This window comes from Hemitrygon akajei, chromosome 18 (genome assembly GCF_048418815.1).
Source record: "Hemitrygon akajei chromosome 18, sHemAka1.3, whole genome shotgun sequence".
NCBI lineage: Eukaryota > Metazoa > Chordata > Chondrichthyes > Myliobatiformes > Dasyatidae > Hemitrygon > Hemitrygon akajei.
In genome coordinates this window covers 23,010,819-23,031,593 of record NC_133141.1, presented here as the reverse complement: position 1 = coordinate 23,031,593, position 20,775 = coordinate 23,010,819, and the positions used below count along the sequence as shown (strand labels likewise).

Below are 20,775 nucleotides of genomic sequence, written 5' to 3'. Positions count from 1 at the left end.
TTTGAATAATTTATATTGTGTGTTGTCTGTACCTATGTGCCTATGATACTGCTGTAAGTTTTTCATTGTATGTGTACCTCACTATACTTGAGCACATGCATGTTTTTCATTGTACATGTACCTGACTCTACTTGTGCACATGACAATAAACTCGATTTGACTTGAGGTGGTGATTGCAACTAACTGCTCAATGTTCCGATATTGATCCTAGACAACCTGATTCATTTATTTAGCAAGGTAATCTGTGCTTGGACACATGGACTCCCGTCCCTATTAGACGACCAAGCATCACCTCCAAGGCCACAAAGTCGGCAGCATTTTGATGAAGGATCTTCAACCTGGAACACTGACACTTGCTCTCTCCAGAGATGCTGCCTGGCCTGCCTAATGTTTCCAGTATCTTTTGTTTTGTGTCATATTTCCGGCATCTGAAAGGTTTTTGTTTGCAGCATTCCCTTCCCACCGGCTCCCAAAATCAAACGGAAGATGCACTAATTTTTGGGGGGAGGCGCGGGAAGAGGTTCGTACCCAGTTGTGTGCCTCCTTCCCCCCTCCCCTCATGCCAGGCTGGCACACCTGCTTCTCACACGATACCAGGACGACGACGCCACACCTCCAGATCCAGGTGACCAGACCTCGCCTCTGCCCTAAGTACGGCCCGTGGCCCTGGATGCGTAACTGGGCACATGATGCCTCACCGTTAATTGTGGCTGGACGCGGCGAGGCGGGACCCGCGGCCTCCATCTCCATCCCTTCTCATTTTAATAACAATAATAAGTAGCGCTTTTCATATTTTAACACCCCAGGCCCAACGCTTCGTAATAATTGCGCTATTCACCGCGGAACCCGAGCTCTCCCCTCCCACACCCCCTCACCTTTTTGTAATTCTTCCCCAGCCACAGCCGCACGTTGTCGAACTGCGACACCGTGTCCGAGGACTCGAAGTACTTCACGTTTGGGCCTCCATCTTTCTTCCGCACCGCCATCTTCCACGGGCATTCAGAGTACGACCACAAACGGCCAATAGCGCCACTCCAAGTCCGGGAGCGGTATCGGCGGCCAACGGCCCCCCCTCAGATTTCGGGAGCGGGTATCAGCGGCCAATAGCGCCGCTCCGAGTCTTGGCGCGGTATCGGCAGCCAACAGCGCCGCTCCGAGTCTTGGCGCGGTATCGGCAGCCAACAGCGCCGCTCCGAGTTCGGGAGCGGTAACGAATCAATTGATATGTGGAAAGGTAGCTAAGGTAAATTGTGAGACTGCTAAAGTGTGGAATGAGAATTGAAATAACGGGAAACAAGGAACTAGCGAAATTAATGTTTTGCGTCAGTTTACTCGAAGGCGATATCTCAGCCAAGGTGAGGCACCGTAGGCCTATTCAGGAAGGAATCGAGGTTTGGTCACTTGGTTTCGGAGGTGTGGCGGTAGGGATGCTTAGATTTCGGGAGAGTGTTTCTGTATCATCAGAGGTTTTTATGGTGACTTTAGGTGCATGTGCGGTAGAAAAGCATTTGCACTATTTGTCCCTTGTGTTTTATTTCTTCCACAGCAGCCCAATTAGCTTTAACTCTAATTCTTTGAGTTCTGCGGTGTTCATTGGACCCATGAAATCTGTTATTCTAACACTGTACAGTTATTCGCTTTACTAGGTTCACGTTAAACAAGAAAAAAGTTTTTACAAAGCTACTACTTCAATATACAATGAAATTTTGTGTCAGAAGCTTCAGAAGATAAAACAAGTGTGATGTATGTATCTTTGCCTAATGTTTGGATTTTGATGATTGTGCCTCAAATAAGACATGTTGTAATACCTCTTAGGAATTAACTATGCAAAGAACAACAGTAACTCCAAGTGAAGTTTTTAGGACCTCTGCCTCATCTGTCACCCCTTGCGTTTCAATCTATAACAGTAAAATAAACACTGAGAAAGCAGACTTGATGGCGGTTAATCGCTACAACAACAAGCACGCGCATTTAAAGAATGTTTTGCCTATTATGTATATGTGATCAATTCTACTTAAAAGAGTCCTGCTTAAGTCTTCTCTTTCTGTTCCAGAAGGAGGTGACAAATGTCACAGTGAGGCCGCCGTTGGTTAGGGTCGACCATAAATGTTGCGTCCTGGCTGTCTACGTGATACACACGCCAGGGCAGTACGATATGGAGGGCAAGCTGTTGTCCATGCAGCCCATGAATCCAAAGCAATGGCAAAGACCAATACAGTTTGGCATCAGTGGCATTGCAGGAGTTGCCAGTCAACGTTGAACTAAACTGGCCGCAGGGCAGCGGAGGTTTGAGATCAGTTTTCCTTCTCTTAGATGAGCTGCCAACCACAGCTGACGAGTCCCATCTGCCTGAACCGACTGGGTTTAAGGTGACCATAACCCACCTTTGCCTATCAGTGGAAACGGGTCTGCCGGGCTTAGTAGTTAAACTACACGTGAAGGCCAGGAGGCGGACTTAGTTGTCAGAGGCTATTTGAGATGCGCGCCATCAGGAGCATTTAGTAGGAAGTGGGAGCTTATCCCCACTAGCCCCCACCCCCTGGCTTGACAATCTTAAGGAACCAGTATACTAAGTAACTTAGTTTGTAACTAAGACAGCAGTAAGTTACAAAAATGGAAAGTGCTGGAGAAACTGAGTAAGATGGGCAGTATCTGTGGAGAGGGAAAGGATCAGTGTTTCAGATCTTGTGACACTTTGTCAGACTGGGAAAGACAATGATGCAAGTAAGTTTTTACCACGTTAATATGAACCTACTTTAAGATCTCTCTGCAGTACTCTCATTCTGTAACCAGAATGGTTGTAGACCAATCAGATTCATAGTTATTCTCTCCATGGTTGCTGCCTGACCTGCTGAATTCCTCAACTGTTTGTTTCTTGCTTCAACATATTACTGGCCCACTACCTTTGCTACCAGATCTTTCCTAATTCCTACATTTAACTAAGCTTAATTTTGTCATCATAAACAAACAGACATCCATAGTTACTGATATTCATAACTCCATTCTATTCTGATTTTGTCTACATTAGAGTTGCAGAACACTACAGCACAGAAACAGGCCCTTTGGCCCATCTAGTCCATTAACTGTTATTAACAGTTCTTCTGCCCTCCATACTCCTCCCATTCCTGTACCTATTTAAATCTCTTTTAAATGTTGAAATCAAACCCACATCCACCACTTCACTGGCAGCATTTTATTCTGCATTGTTATAGTTTTTTACCTTGTTCTAGCTTAATACACTGTGTAATGATCTGATCTGCATGAACAATATGCAAGACAAGATTTTCACTATATCTTGGTACAGGTGACAGTAATAAACCAATACAAATAATATTGTACAATGTAAGATTGGAATGGGACTCTCTTGCTGGGCTAGGAACATACCTGGTGAATGTGATGAAAGAAAATTTATGACACAGAAAAAGGGTCATTTAGTCCATCTCATTTATGCTGGTCGAGGGAGAGCTCCCTGGCCTAACCCACCTCCAATACTGGGTCTGTAACTGTGCAGATCACTGTTCGTCAAGAGCACATTCAAAATTTATCAAAGGTCTTTCCTCCATCACCCTTTTAGGCAGTTTGTTCTAGACCCCTGCCACTCTCTGGATGAAACCAATTCCCTTATCTCAGGTTGGAGGAACAACACCTTACATACTGGCTGAGTAGCCTCCAACCTGATGGCATAAACATTGACTTCTCTAATTTCCATTAATGCCCCTCCTCCCCTTCTTACCCCATCCCTGACATGTTTAGTTTTTTTTTTCTCTCTCTGCCCATCACTCTGCCTGTTCTCCATCTCCCTCTGGTGCTTCCCTCCCCCCTTTCTTTCTCCCGAGGCCTCCATGATCCTTTCCCTTCTCCAGCTTTGTATCACTTTCGCCAATCACATTTTCAGCTCTTAGCTTCATCCCGCCCCCTCCGGTCTTCTATCATTTCGCATTTCCCCCTCCCCCCCCCCCCCCCACTACTTTCAAATCTCTTAGTATCTCTCCTTTCAGTTAGTCCTGACGAAGGGTCTCGGCCTGAAACGTCGACAGTGCTTCTCCTTAGAGATGCTGCCTGGCCTGCTGTGTTCCACCAGCATTTTGTGTGTGTTGTTTGAATTTCCAGCATCTGCAGATTTCCTCGTGTTTGCCCTCGTCTCTCCTGTGTTACTTTCACCAATTACCTTAAATCTCTATCCCTTTCTATTGACTTCTTTGCTAAAGGAAACAGGTCCCTCCTATTTATTCAAGTAGGCCCCACATAATTTTATACCTTTCAAATTAGTCTCACTTCAGTTTCCTCTGCTCCAAAGAAGACAACCCAAGTTTAACCCAAACAAAACTGTCCTCATGGTTAGAATTTTCCACTCCTGGCTATGTCCTCAGCATCCCCACCAGTGCAATCTCATTTTTCCCATAATGCAGTGACCAGAACTGCACACAATATTCATGATGTGGCGACAGGTTACTATCGATGCAATGCTCCTCAGACAGGATGAAGAGGTCAATACTCCCCAATGCCATTAGGCTTTACAATTCAACCGCCAGGACTTAAGAACTTTTTAAAAGCTATTATTAATGCTTTTTGAGATAGTGATTTAGATGCATATCGTATTTTTTTACTGAGTTAAGTATTGTATGTTATTAGTTTTGCTACAACAAGTGTATGGGACATTGGAAAAAAAGTTGAATTTCCCCATGGGGATGAATAAAGTATCTATCTATCTATCTATCTAGATTTGGATGCAGTTCCAACACAACCTGTTTGCTCTTATAGTTTATGCCTCATTTAATAAAGAGTCATCCCACATGATTTTTTAACCAGTTTATTGATTTTAAAGTGGTTAAAATAACTCTTAAATTTCTAAGCTACTTGGTTTTGTTTCATTTAATTTAACATGGAAAAGAAAGCTATTGAGGTATAATTGTGGAAGCAAATTACATAAAGCACTTGCACAATATCTAAGGCCTATTTCTATCATACACTGGACAGCTGGTTGCTGGGAAAATGAAGTAGCAGTTGGCAAAAGGATATCAAAGTGATATTGTGTGCTCTGAATCCTTATTCACTTCCTGATACCCCATTGAATTAACACTTTATCCCATTGAATGCCAGCTAATCGCCCCTTATGTTTCCTGTTAAATTCTTGCTGGCATCCCTTTATCCAGCTGTAGCTCTATTAGTCTCTCCTTCCTTCCAGTGTAAAATTGTTACTTCCTTAATCCCAATGAATTCCAATTGGTCTTTCCTTCGTTCTCCTTGACCTGACAGAATTGTTATTAATCTACTCTATATTCCAATGAATTTTCATTGTTTTCCCCATTGTCTAACAGAATTCCCATTGTTCTTCATCTTGTCCAGCTGTTTCCTTTAAGTTCCATTATTTCACTGAATCTTCATTGGTTTCTTATTTATCCAGCTAGATCCCCATTTATCTCTGCTTAATCCCATTGATCTACGTAAATATAAATCCCTCTGATCCATGCTGATCTATCTCAAACTCTCTCAATTTCCCATTGATGTCAATATATCACTAAATCCCCACTTGTCCTTGTTCGTCATACTGACTATCTACTTGTCCTGTATTTACCCCATTGATGCCCTCTTTAGCCCTCTGAATTTTCATTTATTTCCCCTTTCCCCACTGAATTCCTATCAATTTCCACAGCATCCCACTGAATCCATTTTGATGTAAAGATTATTCACACTGTTATATGTTCAATTCCATTGAATATCCAATGAATCCTTATTAACTACACACATGACTCTCCTTTATCTCACTCAATCTCCATTCTCCCTATTGATGTCTCTCTAAATCCCAATTGATGTCAACATTGTTGCATTGAATCCAAACTAGCCCAGTTTTAATTCCATTAAAACCTTGTTATTCTCTGTTTTATCTGATTGAATGTCCATTGGTCTCCCATTTATCTGACTGAATTCCCACTGGTCTCTCATTCTTCCCACTAAAGCCCCTTTATCCACCTTAATCGTAATTAGACAATTTTCCCAATAGCCTCCACTTCATCCCACAAGACACCATGGGCTCTGCTTTATCCCACTGAAATTCTGAGTGGCTTTCTATTTATCCAACTGAATTCCCTTCTCTCTCTCCCCTCCCCCCCATTATTGAATAATTCCCCCAATTGTCTTTTTGATTATTCAGCTAACTTCCTGTAGCAAATAAGAGGCCACTGAGTGCACGTTTGTGGTCTTAGAACATAGAAGAGTACAGCACAGGAACAGGCCATTTGGCCCCACAATGTTGTGCCAAACCAGCTAAAAAGCAAATCAAAAACACCCTAACACTAATCCCTCCTGCCTACATCATGTCCATATCCCTCCATCTTCCTTACATCCATGTGCCTATCCAAACGTCTCTTAAAAGCCTATAATGTATGTGCCTCTACCACCATACCGGGTAGTGCATTTGAGGCACCCTCGACTCTCTGAGTGAAAAACTTACCCCTCACATCTCCTTGAACTGACCCCTTCTCACCTTCAATGCATGCCCTCTGGTATTAGACATTTCAACCCTAGGAAACAGATACTCTCTGTCCACTCTATTTATGCCTCTCATAAGCTTGCAAACCTCTGTCAGATTTCCTCTCAGCCTCTGGTGCTCCAAAGAAAACAACCCAAGTTTATCCAGCCTGTCGTTATAGCTCATGCCCTCTAAACCAGGCAACATCCTGGTAAACCTTTCCTGCGCCCTCTCCAAAGTGTCAACATCCTTCCTATCGTGGGGCGACCAGAACTGTACACAGTGCTCCAGATGTGGCCTAACTAGAGTTTTATGAACTTGCAACATAAAAAAAAATGTGGCCCATGTGTCTTCTGCTGCTGTAGCCCATCCACTTCAAGGTTCAACATGTTGTGCATTCAGAGATTCTCTTCTGCACGTCACTGTTGTAACGTGTGGTTATTTGATTTACTGTGTCTTCCTGTTAGCTTGAACCAGTCTGGCCATTCTCCTCTGACCTCTCTAATTAACAAGGTGTTTTTGCCCACAGAACTCTTGTTCACTGGATGTTTTTTTTTGTTTTTCGCATCATTCTCTGTAAACTCTAGAGACTGTTGTATGTGAAAATCCCAGGAGATCACCAGCTCCTGTGATACTCAAAGCCCCTGTCTGGCAGCAACAATCATTCCACAGTCCAAGTCACTTAGATCATATTTCTTCCCCCATTCTCATGTTTGGTCTGAACAATGACCGATCCTCTTGACCACTTTTATGCATTGTGTTGCTGCCACATGATTGGCTGATTAGATATTAGCATTAATGAACAGATGTGCCTAATAAAGTGACAACTGAGCATGCATCACTTTACCTTTCATTCCACAGAATCATAATTGGTCCCACATTTGTCCCTTTGATGTACCCTTTAACCCTCTGAATTCACATTGGTCTTCCTTTCAGCTCCCAAATCATATTTGGTCTGTGCTTTATCCCACGGAATTCCTTGTACTATTTCTCCCCTCATTTCTCATGGAATCCGCATTGGTCTCAGTTTCAATCCCCTTCCTTCCTCACTGGGCTCCACATTAGCCAATTGGGCTTTACTTCATCTGTCTGAATCTTTATTTGTTGTTGCTTTACCCTATTGAATTCTGATTGGTCTCCTCTAAACGTCACTAGATCCCCATTGATCTGAACACAATTTGATCAAATCCTTCCCTTAATTCCATTAGTCTTCCCTCTATCCCATATAATATTTGTTTGCCTTCCCTCCATTCCATTGAATTGCCATTAGCCTTCCCTTTTACCTAAATGTATCCTTAGCCTTCACTTTATGAATGGAAAACCCTCTTGCTTTCCACTTGATTCCACTAATTTCCGATATCTTCATTCTATTTCACTGAATTCCCATTGGTCTACCTCAATCCCACTCACCCCATTGATCATTAAACTGCTAAATGTGCATTGATCTACCCTTTATCCCAATGAATCCCCATTGTTTCAATGAATCGCTGCTGATCTAGCCATAAGTTCACCGAATTCCTGTTGTTCTCTGCTTTATCCCATTGAACTTCTATAGTTTTTCCATTTATCTGAATGACCCTTTCATCCTACTGAATTGCCATTGGGTCGGCTCACTTGGGAAATGGTGTGGAGCTGTGGTGTAGACTCAGTGATGTTTGGCACAGTGGGGAACTGTCAGTTTGCATTATGGCTTGAAGGACAAATCTTGCTCTCATGGCAAAGAGGAAACAGTTGCAAGGTAGAGTTGGTGCTCGTGCTGGTTGCAATGTTAAAAATCCATACCCAGTCTGTTCTTGAACTTCAGCTGAAATGAACAGAAGCAATTCCCTCTTGTGACATCACCAGAAACTCTCTAGGGAAGTACCGCTATTGTGTGTTGTAGCAAATCATACAGCCTATCCATATGCAATTTTCATCACCCAGCTATAGGAAGGATGTCATTAAGCTGGAAAGGGTGCATAAAAGATCCACACGGATGTAACCAGGACAGGAGGGCTTGAATTATAAGGAGAGACAGGATGGAACTACTTACTCTGAAGAGAAGGAGGCTGAGAGGTGACTTTATAGAGGTTTATAAAAACATGAAAGGCATACTGCCAATAAGGTGGATGAACACAGCCTTTTTCCCAGGATATAGGAGTCTGAAACTAGATGGCGTAAGGTGAAAGAGAAAAGATTTAAAGGGGACCTGAAGGGAAACATTTCCTACATGGGGCGGTAGGTATTTGGAATGAACTGCTTGAGGAAGTGGTTGAAGTGGGTACAATTACAATGTTTAAAAGACATTTGGTAGGTAGATGGACAGGAAAGGTTGAGAAGGATACCAACTTAGGCAATTGCGACCAGGCTAGGTAGGCAGTTTGGTTGGCATGAATGAGTTGGGCCGAAGGTCCTACTTCAGTGCTGTATAACCCATTACACTGATTCTATTGCTGAGATACATGTTATTGAGTGGCACAGTTGGTAGAGCCACTGCTTCACAGCTCCAGAGATGCAGGTTTAATCCTGACCTCTGTTGCTATCTAAGTGGAGTTTGCACATTCTCCCTGTTACCACTCGGATTTCCCCCGAATGTTCTGGTTTCCTCCCACATCCAAGGAGGTCTTGAAATTATGCCCGTTTCCAACGTCGGTTCCCTGGTCACTTGTTCACCAAGTGTTTCACCTCCATCTTGCTTCTGCACACCAAGATTGTGGCTCGCAAAAATCTCCAGTGGTCAAATTGGAGATTACCTCAAGGATTTCATTATGTCCGTGGAGGCAATGTATCACTGACCAACGTCTCTGGCCCTACCACCATTGAAAGTATTGCTGTCTTCTTCTCAAATATTGCTCATCTCTCTTGTGTATGATTGTTCCTGGGAAACTCAATGTTACTTATTTTCATAAATACCTTCCCTGAGTGCCCCAAATCTCCCCTCCTCTGACACTATCAACCTCCCCCCCTTCCTGCCTCTGATCCCAGCTCTCATCCATGCCAGGTCTTCACCATTCCCTCTGATCTTCCCCTCTCTGAGGAGGACTTTCTATCCTCAGTAAGGGTCTCACCTTTTCCCTCTGCACCCACACTTCAGTGAGATCCGCACCCGCCATGACACTGAGCTCTTCTTTCGCCGCCTTCGTCTTTATGCCTACTTCTTTGGCAAGGTCTCTCCACCCCATACCAATGACCCCTTCTCTTATCTTTAACCCTCCTCCTCTTCCTGGACACCCCGCTCTGGATCTTTTCATTGCTAACTGCCGACGGGACACCAACCGTCTAGACTTCACCACTCCTCTCTCCTATTCCAACCTCATGCCTTCCAAACATTTTGCTCTCCACTCCCTCCACACTAATCCTAATGTCACCATCAAACCCACAGATGGGTGGGTGTGGTACTGTAGTAGTCTAATATATTGACCTCTACCTTGCTGAAGCCCAGCGATGACTGTCAGACACCTTTTCTTACTTACCCCTTGAACAGGAGCCCACTAAGGAGCACCAGGCCATTGTCTCCCACATCATCACCAACCTTATTAACTCAAGGGATCTCCCGTTCACTGCCACCAACCTCCTAGTTTCCGCACCCCGCACCTCCTGTTTCTATGTCCTACCCAAGATCCACAAACCTGTCTGTCCAGGTAGACCCTTTGTTTCAACTTGTTCCTGCACCACTGAACTCATATCTGCATGCCTCGACTCTGTTTTATTCCCCTGGTTCAGACCCTTCCTACCTACATCCATGACACTTCACACACACTTGAACTTTTCAATGATTTCAAGTTCCCTGGCCCCAAGCACCTTATTTTCGCCATGGATGTCCAGTCTCTATACACCTCCATCCCCCACCAGGAAGGCCTCAAAGCTCTCCGTTTCTTTCTGGACACTAGACCCAACCAGTTCCCCTCCACCATCACTCTCCTGCGTTTAGCAGAACTTGTCCTCACTCTCAATAATTTCTCCTTTGGCTCCTCCCACTTCCTTCAAACAAAAGATGTAGCCATGGGTACTCGTATGGGTCTCAGCTGTGCCTGCCTTCTTGTCGGCTACGTGGAACAGTCTATGTTCCAAGCATACCCTGATGACTGTCCCCCACTTTTCCTACACTACATTGACGACTGCATTTGTGCTGCTTCCTGCACCCATGCCTAGCTCATCGACTTCATCAACTTTGCCTCCCACTTCCACTCTGCCCACAAATGTCCATTTGTGACACCTCTTCCCCCCCCCCCCTCTCGATCTCTGTGTCTCTATATGTGGAGACAGCTTATCCACTGATGTCTATTATAAACTCACTGACTCTCACATCTACCTGGACTAAACCTCTTCCCACCCTGTTACTTGTAAAAATGCAACCCCCTTCTCTCAATTCCTCCATCTCCACTGCATCTACTCTCAGGATGAGGCTTTTCATTCCAGAACTAAGGAGATGTCCTCCTTCTTCAAAGAAAAGGGCTTCCTTTCCTCCACCATTAACACTGTCCTCAATCGCATCTCTTCCATTTCGCGCAAGTCTGTTCTCACCCCATCCTCCCACCCTACCGGGGATTGGGTTCCTCTTGTCCTCATCTACCACCCCACCAGCCTCCATGTCCAGTACATAATTCTTCAGCCATTTCCAATGGGATCCCACCACCAAGCATATTTTCCCCTCCCCTCTCCTCTCCCCCTACTTTCTGCTTTCTGCAGGGATCACTCCCTACACGACTCCCTTGTCCATTCATCCCTCCCTACTGATCTCTCTCCTGGCATTTATCCTTGCAAGTGGAGGATGTGCTATACCTGCCCCTACACCTACTCCTTCACCACCATTCAGGGCTCCAAACACTCTTTCCTGGTGAGGCAACACTTCACCTGTGAGTCTGTTGGGGTCACCTACTGCACCCGGTGCTCCTGGTGTGGCCTCCTGTATATTGGTGAAACCTGATGTAGACTGAGAAACTGCTTCACCATCCGCCAGAAAAAGTGGGTTCTCCCAGTGGCCACCCATTTCAATTCCACTTCCCATTACAATTCCAGCATATCAGTCCATGGCCACTACTGTCATGATCAGGCCACACTCAGGTTCGAGAAGCAACACCTTGTATTCCATCTAGGTAGCCCCCAACCTGATGGCATGAACATCGATTTCTCGAACTGCAATTAATGCCCCATTCCCATTTCCCTCTCTCACCTTATCTCCTTGCCTGCCCATCACCTCCCTCTGGTGCTCCTCCCCCTTTTCTTTCTTCCATGGCCTTCTGTCCTCTCCTGTCAGATTCCCCCTTCTCCTGCCCTGTATCTCTCACAATGAACTTCTTCACCCCTCCCAATTTCACCTATCACCTACCACTGCCTCACAGCTGACTTTGGTTCAATTCTGACTCTGGGCGCACATCTTTGGGATGTGGGAGGAAAACAGAGCACCCAGGGGAAACCCATGCAGGTACAAAGACAGCACCCAAAGTCAGGATTGAACCAAAGGTTAGAACTTGCGGGTGTGAATTGGGATGATGTTTTTGCAGGGAAATGTACTATGGACATGTGGTCGATGTTTAAGGATCTCTTGCAGGATGTTAGGGATAAATTTGTCCCAGTGAGGAAGATAAGGAATGGTAGGGTGAAGGAACCATGGGTGACAAGTGAGGTGGAAAATCTAGTCAGGTGGAAGAAGGCAGCATACATGAGGTTTAGGAAGCAAGGATCAGATGGGTCTATTGAGGAATATAGGGTAGCAAGAAAAGAGCTCAAGAAGGGGTTGAGGAGAGCAAGAAGGGGGCATGAGAAGGCCTTGGCGAGTAGGGCAAAGGAAAACCCCAAGGCATTCTTCAATTATGTGAAGAACAAAAGGATGACAGGCATGAAGGTAGGACCGATTAGAGATAAAAGTGGGAAGATGTGCCTGGAGGCTGTGGAAGTGAGCGAGGTCCTCAATGAATACTTCTCTTCGGTATTCACCAATGAGAGGGAACTTGATGACGGTGAGGACAATATGAGTGAGGTTGATGTTCTGGAGCATGTTGATATTAAGGCAGAAGAGGTGTTGGAGTTGTTAAAATACATTAGGACGGATAAGTCCCCGGGGCCTGACGGAATATTCCCCAGACTGCTCCACGAGGCAAGGGAAGAGATTGCTGAACCTCTGGCTAGGATCTTTATGTCCTCGTTGTCCACGGGAATAGTACTGGAGGATTGGAGGGAGGCAAATATTGTCCCCTCATTCAAAAAAGGTAGTAGGGATAGTCCGGGTAATTATAGACCAGTGAGCCTTACGTCTGTGGTGGGAAAGCTGTTGGAAAAGATTCTTAGAGATAGGATCTATGGGCATTTAGAGAATCATGGTCTGATCAGGGACAGTCAGCAAGGCTTTGTGAAGGGCAGATCATGTCTAACAAGCCTGATAGAGTTCTTTGAGGAAGTGACCAGGCATATAGATGAGGGGAGTGCAGTGGATGTGATCTACATGGATTTTAGTAAGGCATTTGATAAGGTTCCACATGGTAGGCTTATTCAGAAAGTCAGAAGGCATGGGATCCAGGGAAGTTTGGCCAGGTGGATTCAGAATTGGTTTGCTTGAAGAAGCAGAGGGTCATGGTGGAGGGAGTACATTTGGATTGGAGGGTTGTGACTAGTGGTGTCCCACAAGGATTGGTTCTGGGACCCCTACTTTTCGGGATTTTTATTAACGACCTGGATGTGGGGATAGAAGGGTGGGTTGGCAAGTTTGCAGACAACGCAAAGGTTGGTGGTGTTGTAGATAGTGTAGAGGATTGTCGAAGATTGCAGAGAGACATTGATAGGATGCAGAAGTGGGCTGAGAAGTGGCAGATGGAGTTCAACCTGGAGAAGTGTGAGGTGGTACACTTTGGAAGGACAAACTCCAAGGCAGAGTACAAAGTAAATGGCAGGATACTTGGTAGTGTGGAAGAGCAGAGGGATCTGGGGGTACATGTCCACAGATCCCTGAAAGTTGCCTCACAGGTAGATAGGGTAGTTAAGAAAGCTTATGGGGTGTTAGCTTTCATAAGTTGACGGATAGTGTTTAAGAGACATGATGTAATGATGCAGCTCTATAAAACTCTGGTTAGGCCACACTTGTAGTACTGTGTCCAGTTCTGGTTGCCTCACTATATGAAGGATGTGGAAGCATTGGAAAGGGTACAGAGGAGATTTACCAGGATGCTGCCTGGTTTAGAGAGTATGGATTATGATCAGAGATTAAGGGAGCTAGGGCTTTACTCTTTGGAGAGAAGGAGGATGAGAGGAGACATGATAGAGGTGTACAAGATATTAAGAGGAATAGATAGAGTGGACAGCCAGCGCCTCTTCCCCAGGGCACCACTGCTCAGTACAAGAGGACAAGTCGGGAAGTGGCCTGGTTGAGGGAAATGCCTGGTGTGAAAAGTGCTAGTCTTTGGCTCAAGAGTCTTCGGTGAGGAGGCTGAGGGAGGAGACTACGCCAGGCACAATTGGAGAGGGTGAAGACATGACTGCTAAGCTGATTCAGTGTGCTACGTGCATGATGTGGGAGGTCAGGGACACTGATGGTGCCCCCGGCTGCTACAGCTGTGTAAAGTGTGTCCAGATTCAGCTTCTGAAGGAGCATGTTGCAGCACTGAAGAAAGAACTGGATGACCTCAGGTTTATCCGCAAAAATGAGAGTTTTCTGGACAGGACCTACAGTGAGGTCGTTACACCGAGGATACCGGAAGAGAGAAAGGGGGCGACGATGAGGAAGGAAAGGATGCTTGAAGTACAGGAGACCCTAGGGGATGTACCTCTCGTAAACAGGTTCACCTTCTTGGAAGCTGTCAGGACAGAAGATACTGTCAGTCTGAGAGGCGGACAGGTCTGTGAGCCGAAAATTGGTGCAGAAGCAGAGCCAAGGAGGCAGACATCAGGAAGAGCCGTGGTAGTAGGGGACTCCATAGTAAGAGGTACAGAAAGGGGTTTCTGCGGCAACAGGCGAGGTTTAAGGATGGTGTGTTGCCTCCCTGGTGCTAGGATCCAGGACATCACGGACCGATTGCAGGGAATCCTTAAAGGTGAAGGTGAACAGCCGGAAGTGGTAGTGCATGTCGGCACAAATGACATCGGGAAGAAGAGGAAGGACATTCTGCAGCAGGACTTCAGAGAACTCAGAAGAAGGCTGAAAAGCAGGACTTCCAGGTTGGTTATCTCTGGTTTGCTTCCAGTTCCTCGTGCTGGAGAGGGCAGGAACAGGGAGATAATGGATCTGAATGTGTGGCTGAGGAACTGATGCAGGAAGCAAGAATTTACATTCTTGGACCACTGGGATCTGTTTTGGGGTGGGGATGAATTGTACAAAAGGGATGGGTTGCACCTTAATAGGCGGGGGACCAGCATTCTGGCAGACAGGTTTGCCACTGCAACATGGATGTGTTTAAACTAAGTAGTGGGGGGGAGGGGATGAACTGGAAATATAAGGATGGAGTTGAAGGGAAAGTGAAAATAAGAAAAGTTAAAAAGGACAACAGAATCAATGGAGTAGAAAGCTCAAGAAGAGATCATACGGTATGGCCAAGTGAAATAGGAATTGATATGAAAGGAGAGGGGAGTAATGAATTAAAAGTATTATATATGAATGCACGAAGTATAAGGAATAAAGTAGATGAGCTTGAGGCTCAGTTGGAAATTGGCAAGTACGATGTTGTGGGAATAACAGAGACATGGCTTCAAGTGGACAGGGCCTGGGAAATGAATATTCAAGGATATACATCTATCGAAAGGACAGACTGACTGGCAGAGGAGGTGGGGTGGCTCTGTTGGTGAGGAATGATATTCAGTCCCTTACGAGGGGGGCATAGAAACAGGGGATGTAGAATCAGTATGGATAGAACTGAGAAATTCTAAGGGTAGAAAGACCCTAATGGGAGTTACCTACAGGCCCCCAAACAGCAGTCTGGATGTAGGGTGTAAGTTGAATGAAGAGTTAAAATTGGCATGTCGCAAAGGTAATGATACAGTTGTCATGGGGGATTTCAACATGCAGGTAGACTGGGAGAATCAGATTGGTACTGGACCCCAAGAAAGGGAGTTTGTGGAGTGCCTCTGAGATGGATTCTTAGAACAGCTTGTACTGGAGCCTACCAGGGAGAAGGCAATTCTAGATTTAGTGTTGTGCAATGAACCGGATTTGATCAGGGACCGCAAGGTAAAGGAACCATTAGGAGGTAGTGACCATAATATGATATGTTTTAACCTACAATTTGAGAAGGAGAAGGGAAAATTGGATGTGTCAGTATTACAGTTGAACAAAGGGAACTATGGAGTTATGAGGGAGTAGCTGGCCAAAGTTCAATGGAACAATACCCTAGCAGGGAAGACAGTGGAACAACAATGGCAGTTATTTCTGGGAATAATGCAGAAGGTGCAGGATCGGTTCATTCCAAAAAGGAAGAAAGATCCTAAGGGGGGTAATGGGTGGCCGTGACTGATGAGGGAAGTAAAGGGCAGTATAAAAATAAAAGAGAAGTATAACATAGCAAAGATGAGCGGGAAACCGGAGGACTGGGAAGCTTTTGAAGAGCAACAGAAGATAACAAAAAAGGCAATACGCCAAGAAAAAATGAGGTACGAAGATAAACTAGCCAAGAATATAAAGGAAGATAGTAAAAGCTTCTTTAGGTATGTGAATAGCAAAAAAATAGTTAAGACCAAAATTGGGCCACTGAAGACAGAAACGGGTGAATTTATTATGGGGAACAAGGAAATGGCAGATGAGTTGAACAGGTACTTTGGATCTGTCTTCACTAGGGAAGACACAAACAAACTCCCAGATGTAATAGTGGCCAAAGGAACTACGGTAAAGGATGAACTGAAGGAAATTTATATTAGGCAAGAAACAGTGTTGGGTAGACTGTTGAACCTGATGGTCTGCATCCCAGGGTACTTAAAGAGGTGGCTCTAGAAATTGTGGACGCATTGGTAATCATTTTCCAATGTTCTATAGATTCAGGAACAGTTCCTGCTGATTGGAGGGTGGCTAATGTTGTCCCACTTTTCAAGAAAGGAGGGAGAGAGAAAACAGGGAATTATAGACCGGTTAGCCTGACGTCAGTGGTGGGAAAGATGCTGGAGTCAATTATAAAAGAGGAAATTATGACACATTTGGCTAGCAGTAGAAGGATCAGTCCGAGTCAGCATGGATTTATGAAGGGAAAATCATGCTTGACTAATCTTCTGGAGTTTTTTGAGGATGTAACTATGAAAATGGACAAGGGAGAGCCAGTGGATGTAGTGTACCTGGACTTCCAGAAAGCTTTTGATAGAAGTCCCACATAGGAGATTAATGGGCAAAATTAGGGCACATGGTATTGGGGGCAGAGTACTGACATGGATTGAAAATCAGCTGGCTGACAGGAAACAAAGAGTAGCGATTAACGGGTCCCTTTTGGAATGGCAGGCTGTGACCAGTGGGGTACCGCAAGGTTCGGTGCTGGGACCGCAGCTGTTTACAATATACATTAATGATTTAGATGAAGGGATTAAAAGTAACATTAGCAAATTTGCCAATGACACAAAGCTGGGTGGCAGTGTGAAATGTCAGGAGGATGTTATGAGAATGCAGGGTGACTTGGACAGGTTGGGTGAGTGGGCAAATGTATGGCAGATGCAGTTTAATGTGGATAAATGTGAGGTTATCCACTTTGGTGGCAAGAACAGGAAGGCAGATTACTATCTAAATGGAGTCAAGTTAGGAAAAGGGGAAGTACAACGAGATCTAGGTGTTCTTGTACATCAGTCAATGAAAGCAAGCATGCAGGTACAGCAGGCAGTGAAGAAAGCTAATGGCATGCTGGCCTTTACAACAAGAGGAATTGAGTATAGGATTAAAGAGGTCCTTCTGCAGCTGTACAGGGCCCTGGTGAGACCCCACCTGGAGTATTGTGTGCAGTTTTGGTCTCCAAATTTGAGGAAGGACATTCTTGCTATTGAGGGAGTGCAGCGTAGGTTCACAAGGTTAATTCCCGGAATGGCGGGACTGTCATATGTTGAAAGATTGGAGCGACTGGGCTTGTATACACTGGAATTTAGAAGGATGAGAGGGGATCTGATTGAAACATGTAAGATTATTAAGGGATTGGACACGCTGGAGGCAGGAAGCATGTTCCTGCTGATGGGTGAGTCCAGAACTAGACGCCACAGTTTAAGAATAAGGGGTAGGCCATTTAGAACAGAGATGCGGAAAAACTTTTTCACCCAGAGAGTGGTGGATATGTGGAATGCTCTGCCCCAGAAGGCAGTGGAGGCCAAGTCTCTGGATGCATTCAAGAGAGAGTTAGATAGAGCTCTTATAGATAGCGGGGTCAAGGGATATGGGGAGAGGGCCCAAACGGGGTACTGATTGTGTATGATCAGCCATGATCACAGTGAATGGCGGTGCTAGCTAGAAGGGCCGACTGGCCTACTCCTGCACCTACTGTCTATTGTCTATTGACATGGCTTTAAGGTAAGGGGTGGGAAGTTCAAGGGGGATATTAGAGGAAGGTTTTTCACTCAGAGAGTGGTTGGTGCGTGGAATGCACTGCCCGAGTCAGTGGTGGAGGCAGATACACTAGTGAAGTTTAATAGACTACTAGACAGGTATATGGAGGAATTTAAGGTGGGGGGTTATATGGGAGGCAGGGTTTGAGGGTCGGCACAACATTGTGGGCCGAAGGGCCTGTAATGTGCTGTACTATTCTATGTTCTATGGTCAAAGTCAGCTGTGAGGCAGTGGTAGGATTTAGACAATGAAATCTGCTGTAATGGGAGGCACATACGCTCAGTGTCCACTTTATTAGCTACACCTGTACACCTGCTTATTAATGCAAATATATAATCAGCCAATCACGTAGCAGCAACTCGATGCATAAAAGCATGCAGACAGGTTGTTCAGATTAAACAAAAGAATGGGGAAGAAATTTGACATAAGTGACTTTGACCGTGGAATGATTGTTAGTGCCAAACGGGGTAGTTTGTGTATCTCAGAAACTGTTGATCTCTGGGGACTTTCACGCACAACAGTCTCTAAAGCAGTGGTTCCCAACCTTTTCTATGCCCCACACCCCTAGGAAATGTTTGATTAGTGTTCGCACCCCCTACAAAAGTAATATCACATTTGAAGATGAAGTCTAATGTCTAATTTTTGATCCACATACAATATCGCGGGTGAACAAATTGAACTTAAAAAAATAAGCTTTTAACTCAGTGCATAAAATGCAAATATAAATTGAGCAATTAGATTCTAATTTATTCAGAAAAAAATTGTAAACAGTAAAATCAATCCCAATTGTGAACATAAAATTCAATGACTTCTTTGCTCCTGCTTCTCATTCATGATTTTGTCAAAACGTGGAACTTTCTTGCTGACTGCGATCCGCAGGTCTGCCTGTGGATTCAGGCGATTCCTAGATTTTTTCTTGATTGACAAAAGAGAACTGAATCCAGATTCACACAAGTATGTTGTTGCAAATGGAATGAGGACATGGAGTGCTTTTCCACCAAGCCTTGGGAACATATTCAGTGCTGCACACCAAAACTCCTCCAAAGTCTTGCTTTCAGATTGCATTTCAAGAGCTCGATTTGTCCACAAATCAATAAGATCTTCCTTCAACTCTTCATCATCTGACATTTTCTCCAAATTGTAGGAATATGGATTCATGATCCATTGTTCTAAAATCTTCAGGTCTCCAGCAGCAAAATATCCATCAAACGATTCTGACAGCACTTCCAAATGAGCCACAATTTCTTCACACACAGTAGGAGTTATGGATCCAGCATCATCAACCATGTCTTCTAGTGAAGGAAAATTTGAGAGACTGCCTCTTTCCATCCTTCGACGCCAAAGTCGTAACTTTTCTTTGAAGGCATTCAACTTTTCAAAAGCCTTCAATATGTTTTTCCCTTTTCCTTGAAGAGAAACACCCAGGTCATTCATACGAGTGAAAATGTCAGCTAAGTAAGCCAGCATTTGGGCAAATTCTTGTGATTCCATTGCCCCAACCAGATCACATTCACGCTTCTCCAGAAAAACTTTGATTTCTTCCCGCAGTTCAAAGAAGCGGGTTAAAGCTTGTCCTCTTGACAACCAACGGACTTCTGTGTGGAAAAGCAAAACTGAATGCTCACTTCCCAGATGCGATGGTTCAAAGTACGCCCCCTGATCCAGTTGATGATCTTCACACAAGTATCAAGGACTTTCTTCAAATTTGGAGGCAATGTTTTTGATGCCAAAGCATGCCGATGAAGAAAACAATGGGTAACTTGCAAGTCTGGAATCTCCTTTTTCATCAATGCAGAAAAGCCAGATTTATTTCCAAGCATTGCAGGTGCCCCGTCAGTGCACACAGAACCAATGACTTTGATATCTAAATCATGTTTGTCAAAGAAGTCTTTCATCAGCTGCATCACATCCTTTGCAGTTGTGTTTGTTTTCAGATGTTTACAAAACAGGAAATCTTCCTTCACAGCACCATCATTGACATACCTCACTGATGTGATGAGTTGACTACAACTGGAGACATCAGTTGACTCATCCAACTGAATAGAGATTTTAAGAGGACTAGCTCTGACATCTGAAATGACTTGGTCCAAAATATCTTTGCTCAAATCACTGATTCAGTTGTGAATGACATTATTTGATAGGGGCACCTGTTCAAATTTTTTTCTTGCTTCTTTGTCCAGGATAATTGTTGCCATTTCCAGTGCACATGGCTCGATGAGATCTTCCGCAATTGTATGGGGCTTCTTGGATTTGGCCACTTTATATGCCACTTGGTATGAAGCAAGAAGTAGTGGTTTTTCAACAGAAACAAAACCTAATTTTGGAAGAGTTCCTTGTGAATCAAAACGATCTCTTTTGATTTTCAATGACCCAACATCATGTCCTTCAACATCAGCTCCGCCATGCTTGTTCTTGAAGTGCTCTTGAAGCTTGAATGGCTTCAGATTTGAGTTGGAAAACACAACGCTACAAAGAATGCTCTGGGGTTTTTGCAAGCCATCATTTCCTGTTGTGCAAGTGAAACCTAAGCACACATCGTCATCATTCCATTTCCTTTTTGACATGATGAAGGGTTAAGGGTAAAGAGAAAAATATGAGCTAATATGAGAAAAACTATCTGACTAAGTCAGGGATGACTGCTTTACTCAAACAGACACGCCTATAGCAAAGAATCGCGAGAAATACGCTTTCAAATATTATATTACGATATTATCTGCGGTTACGGCAAGATAAACTGTCAGGTGGAAATGCTACAGGGATGCGACGCGACTTATTAGGCTACTCTCTACTGAATTTACACACCTATTTCCGATGATTACCAGAGATATGAACTCCCATC

The 20,775-nt window shown here is 44.5% G+C and overlaps 2 protein-coding genes across 5 annotated transcripts in view; one reads left to right on the top strand and one right to left on the bottom strand.

Moving 5' to 3' along the window:
* LOC140741189 (SWI/SNF complex subunit SMARCC2-like) overlaps positions 1-1,039 on the bottom strand; it is a 112,403-nt gene extending 111,364 nt beyond the window's left edge. For 2 of the 4 annotated variants that reach the window (XM_073071073.1, XM_073071074.1), the window contains exon 1: positions 876-1,039. In XM_073071073.1, coding sequence (XP_072927174.1) covers positions 876-986 — 111 coding nt within the window. In that variant the 5' untranslated portion in view covers positions 987-1,039. The remainder of the gene's footprint in view (positions 1-875) is intronic. The other 2 variants (XM_073071076.1, XM_073071075.1) reach the window with 1 other exon arrangement.
* The window catches only part of LOC140741190 (calcitonin gene-related peptide type 1 receptor-like), a 159,548-nt gene that overhangs the window by 745 nt on the left and 138,028 nt on the right, over positions 1-20,775 (top strand). The window contains exon 2 of the mRNA XM_073071077.1: positions 14,432-14,596. The gene's annotated coding sequence lies outside the window, so the exon portion shown is untranslated. The remainder of the gene's footprint in view (positions 1-14,431; positions 14,597-20,775) is intronic.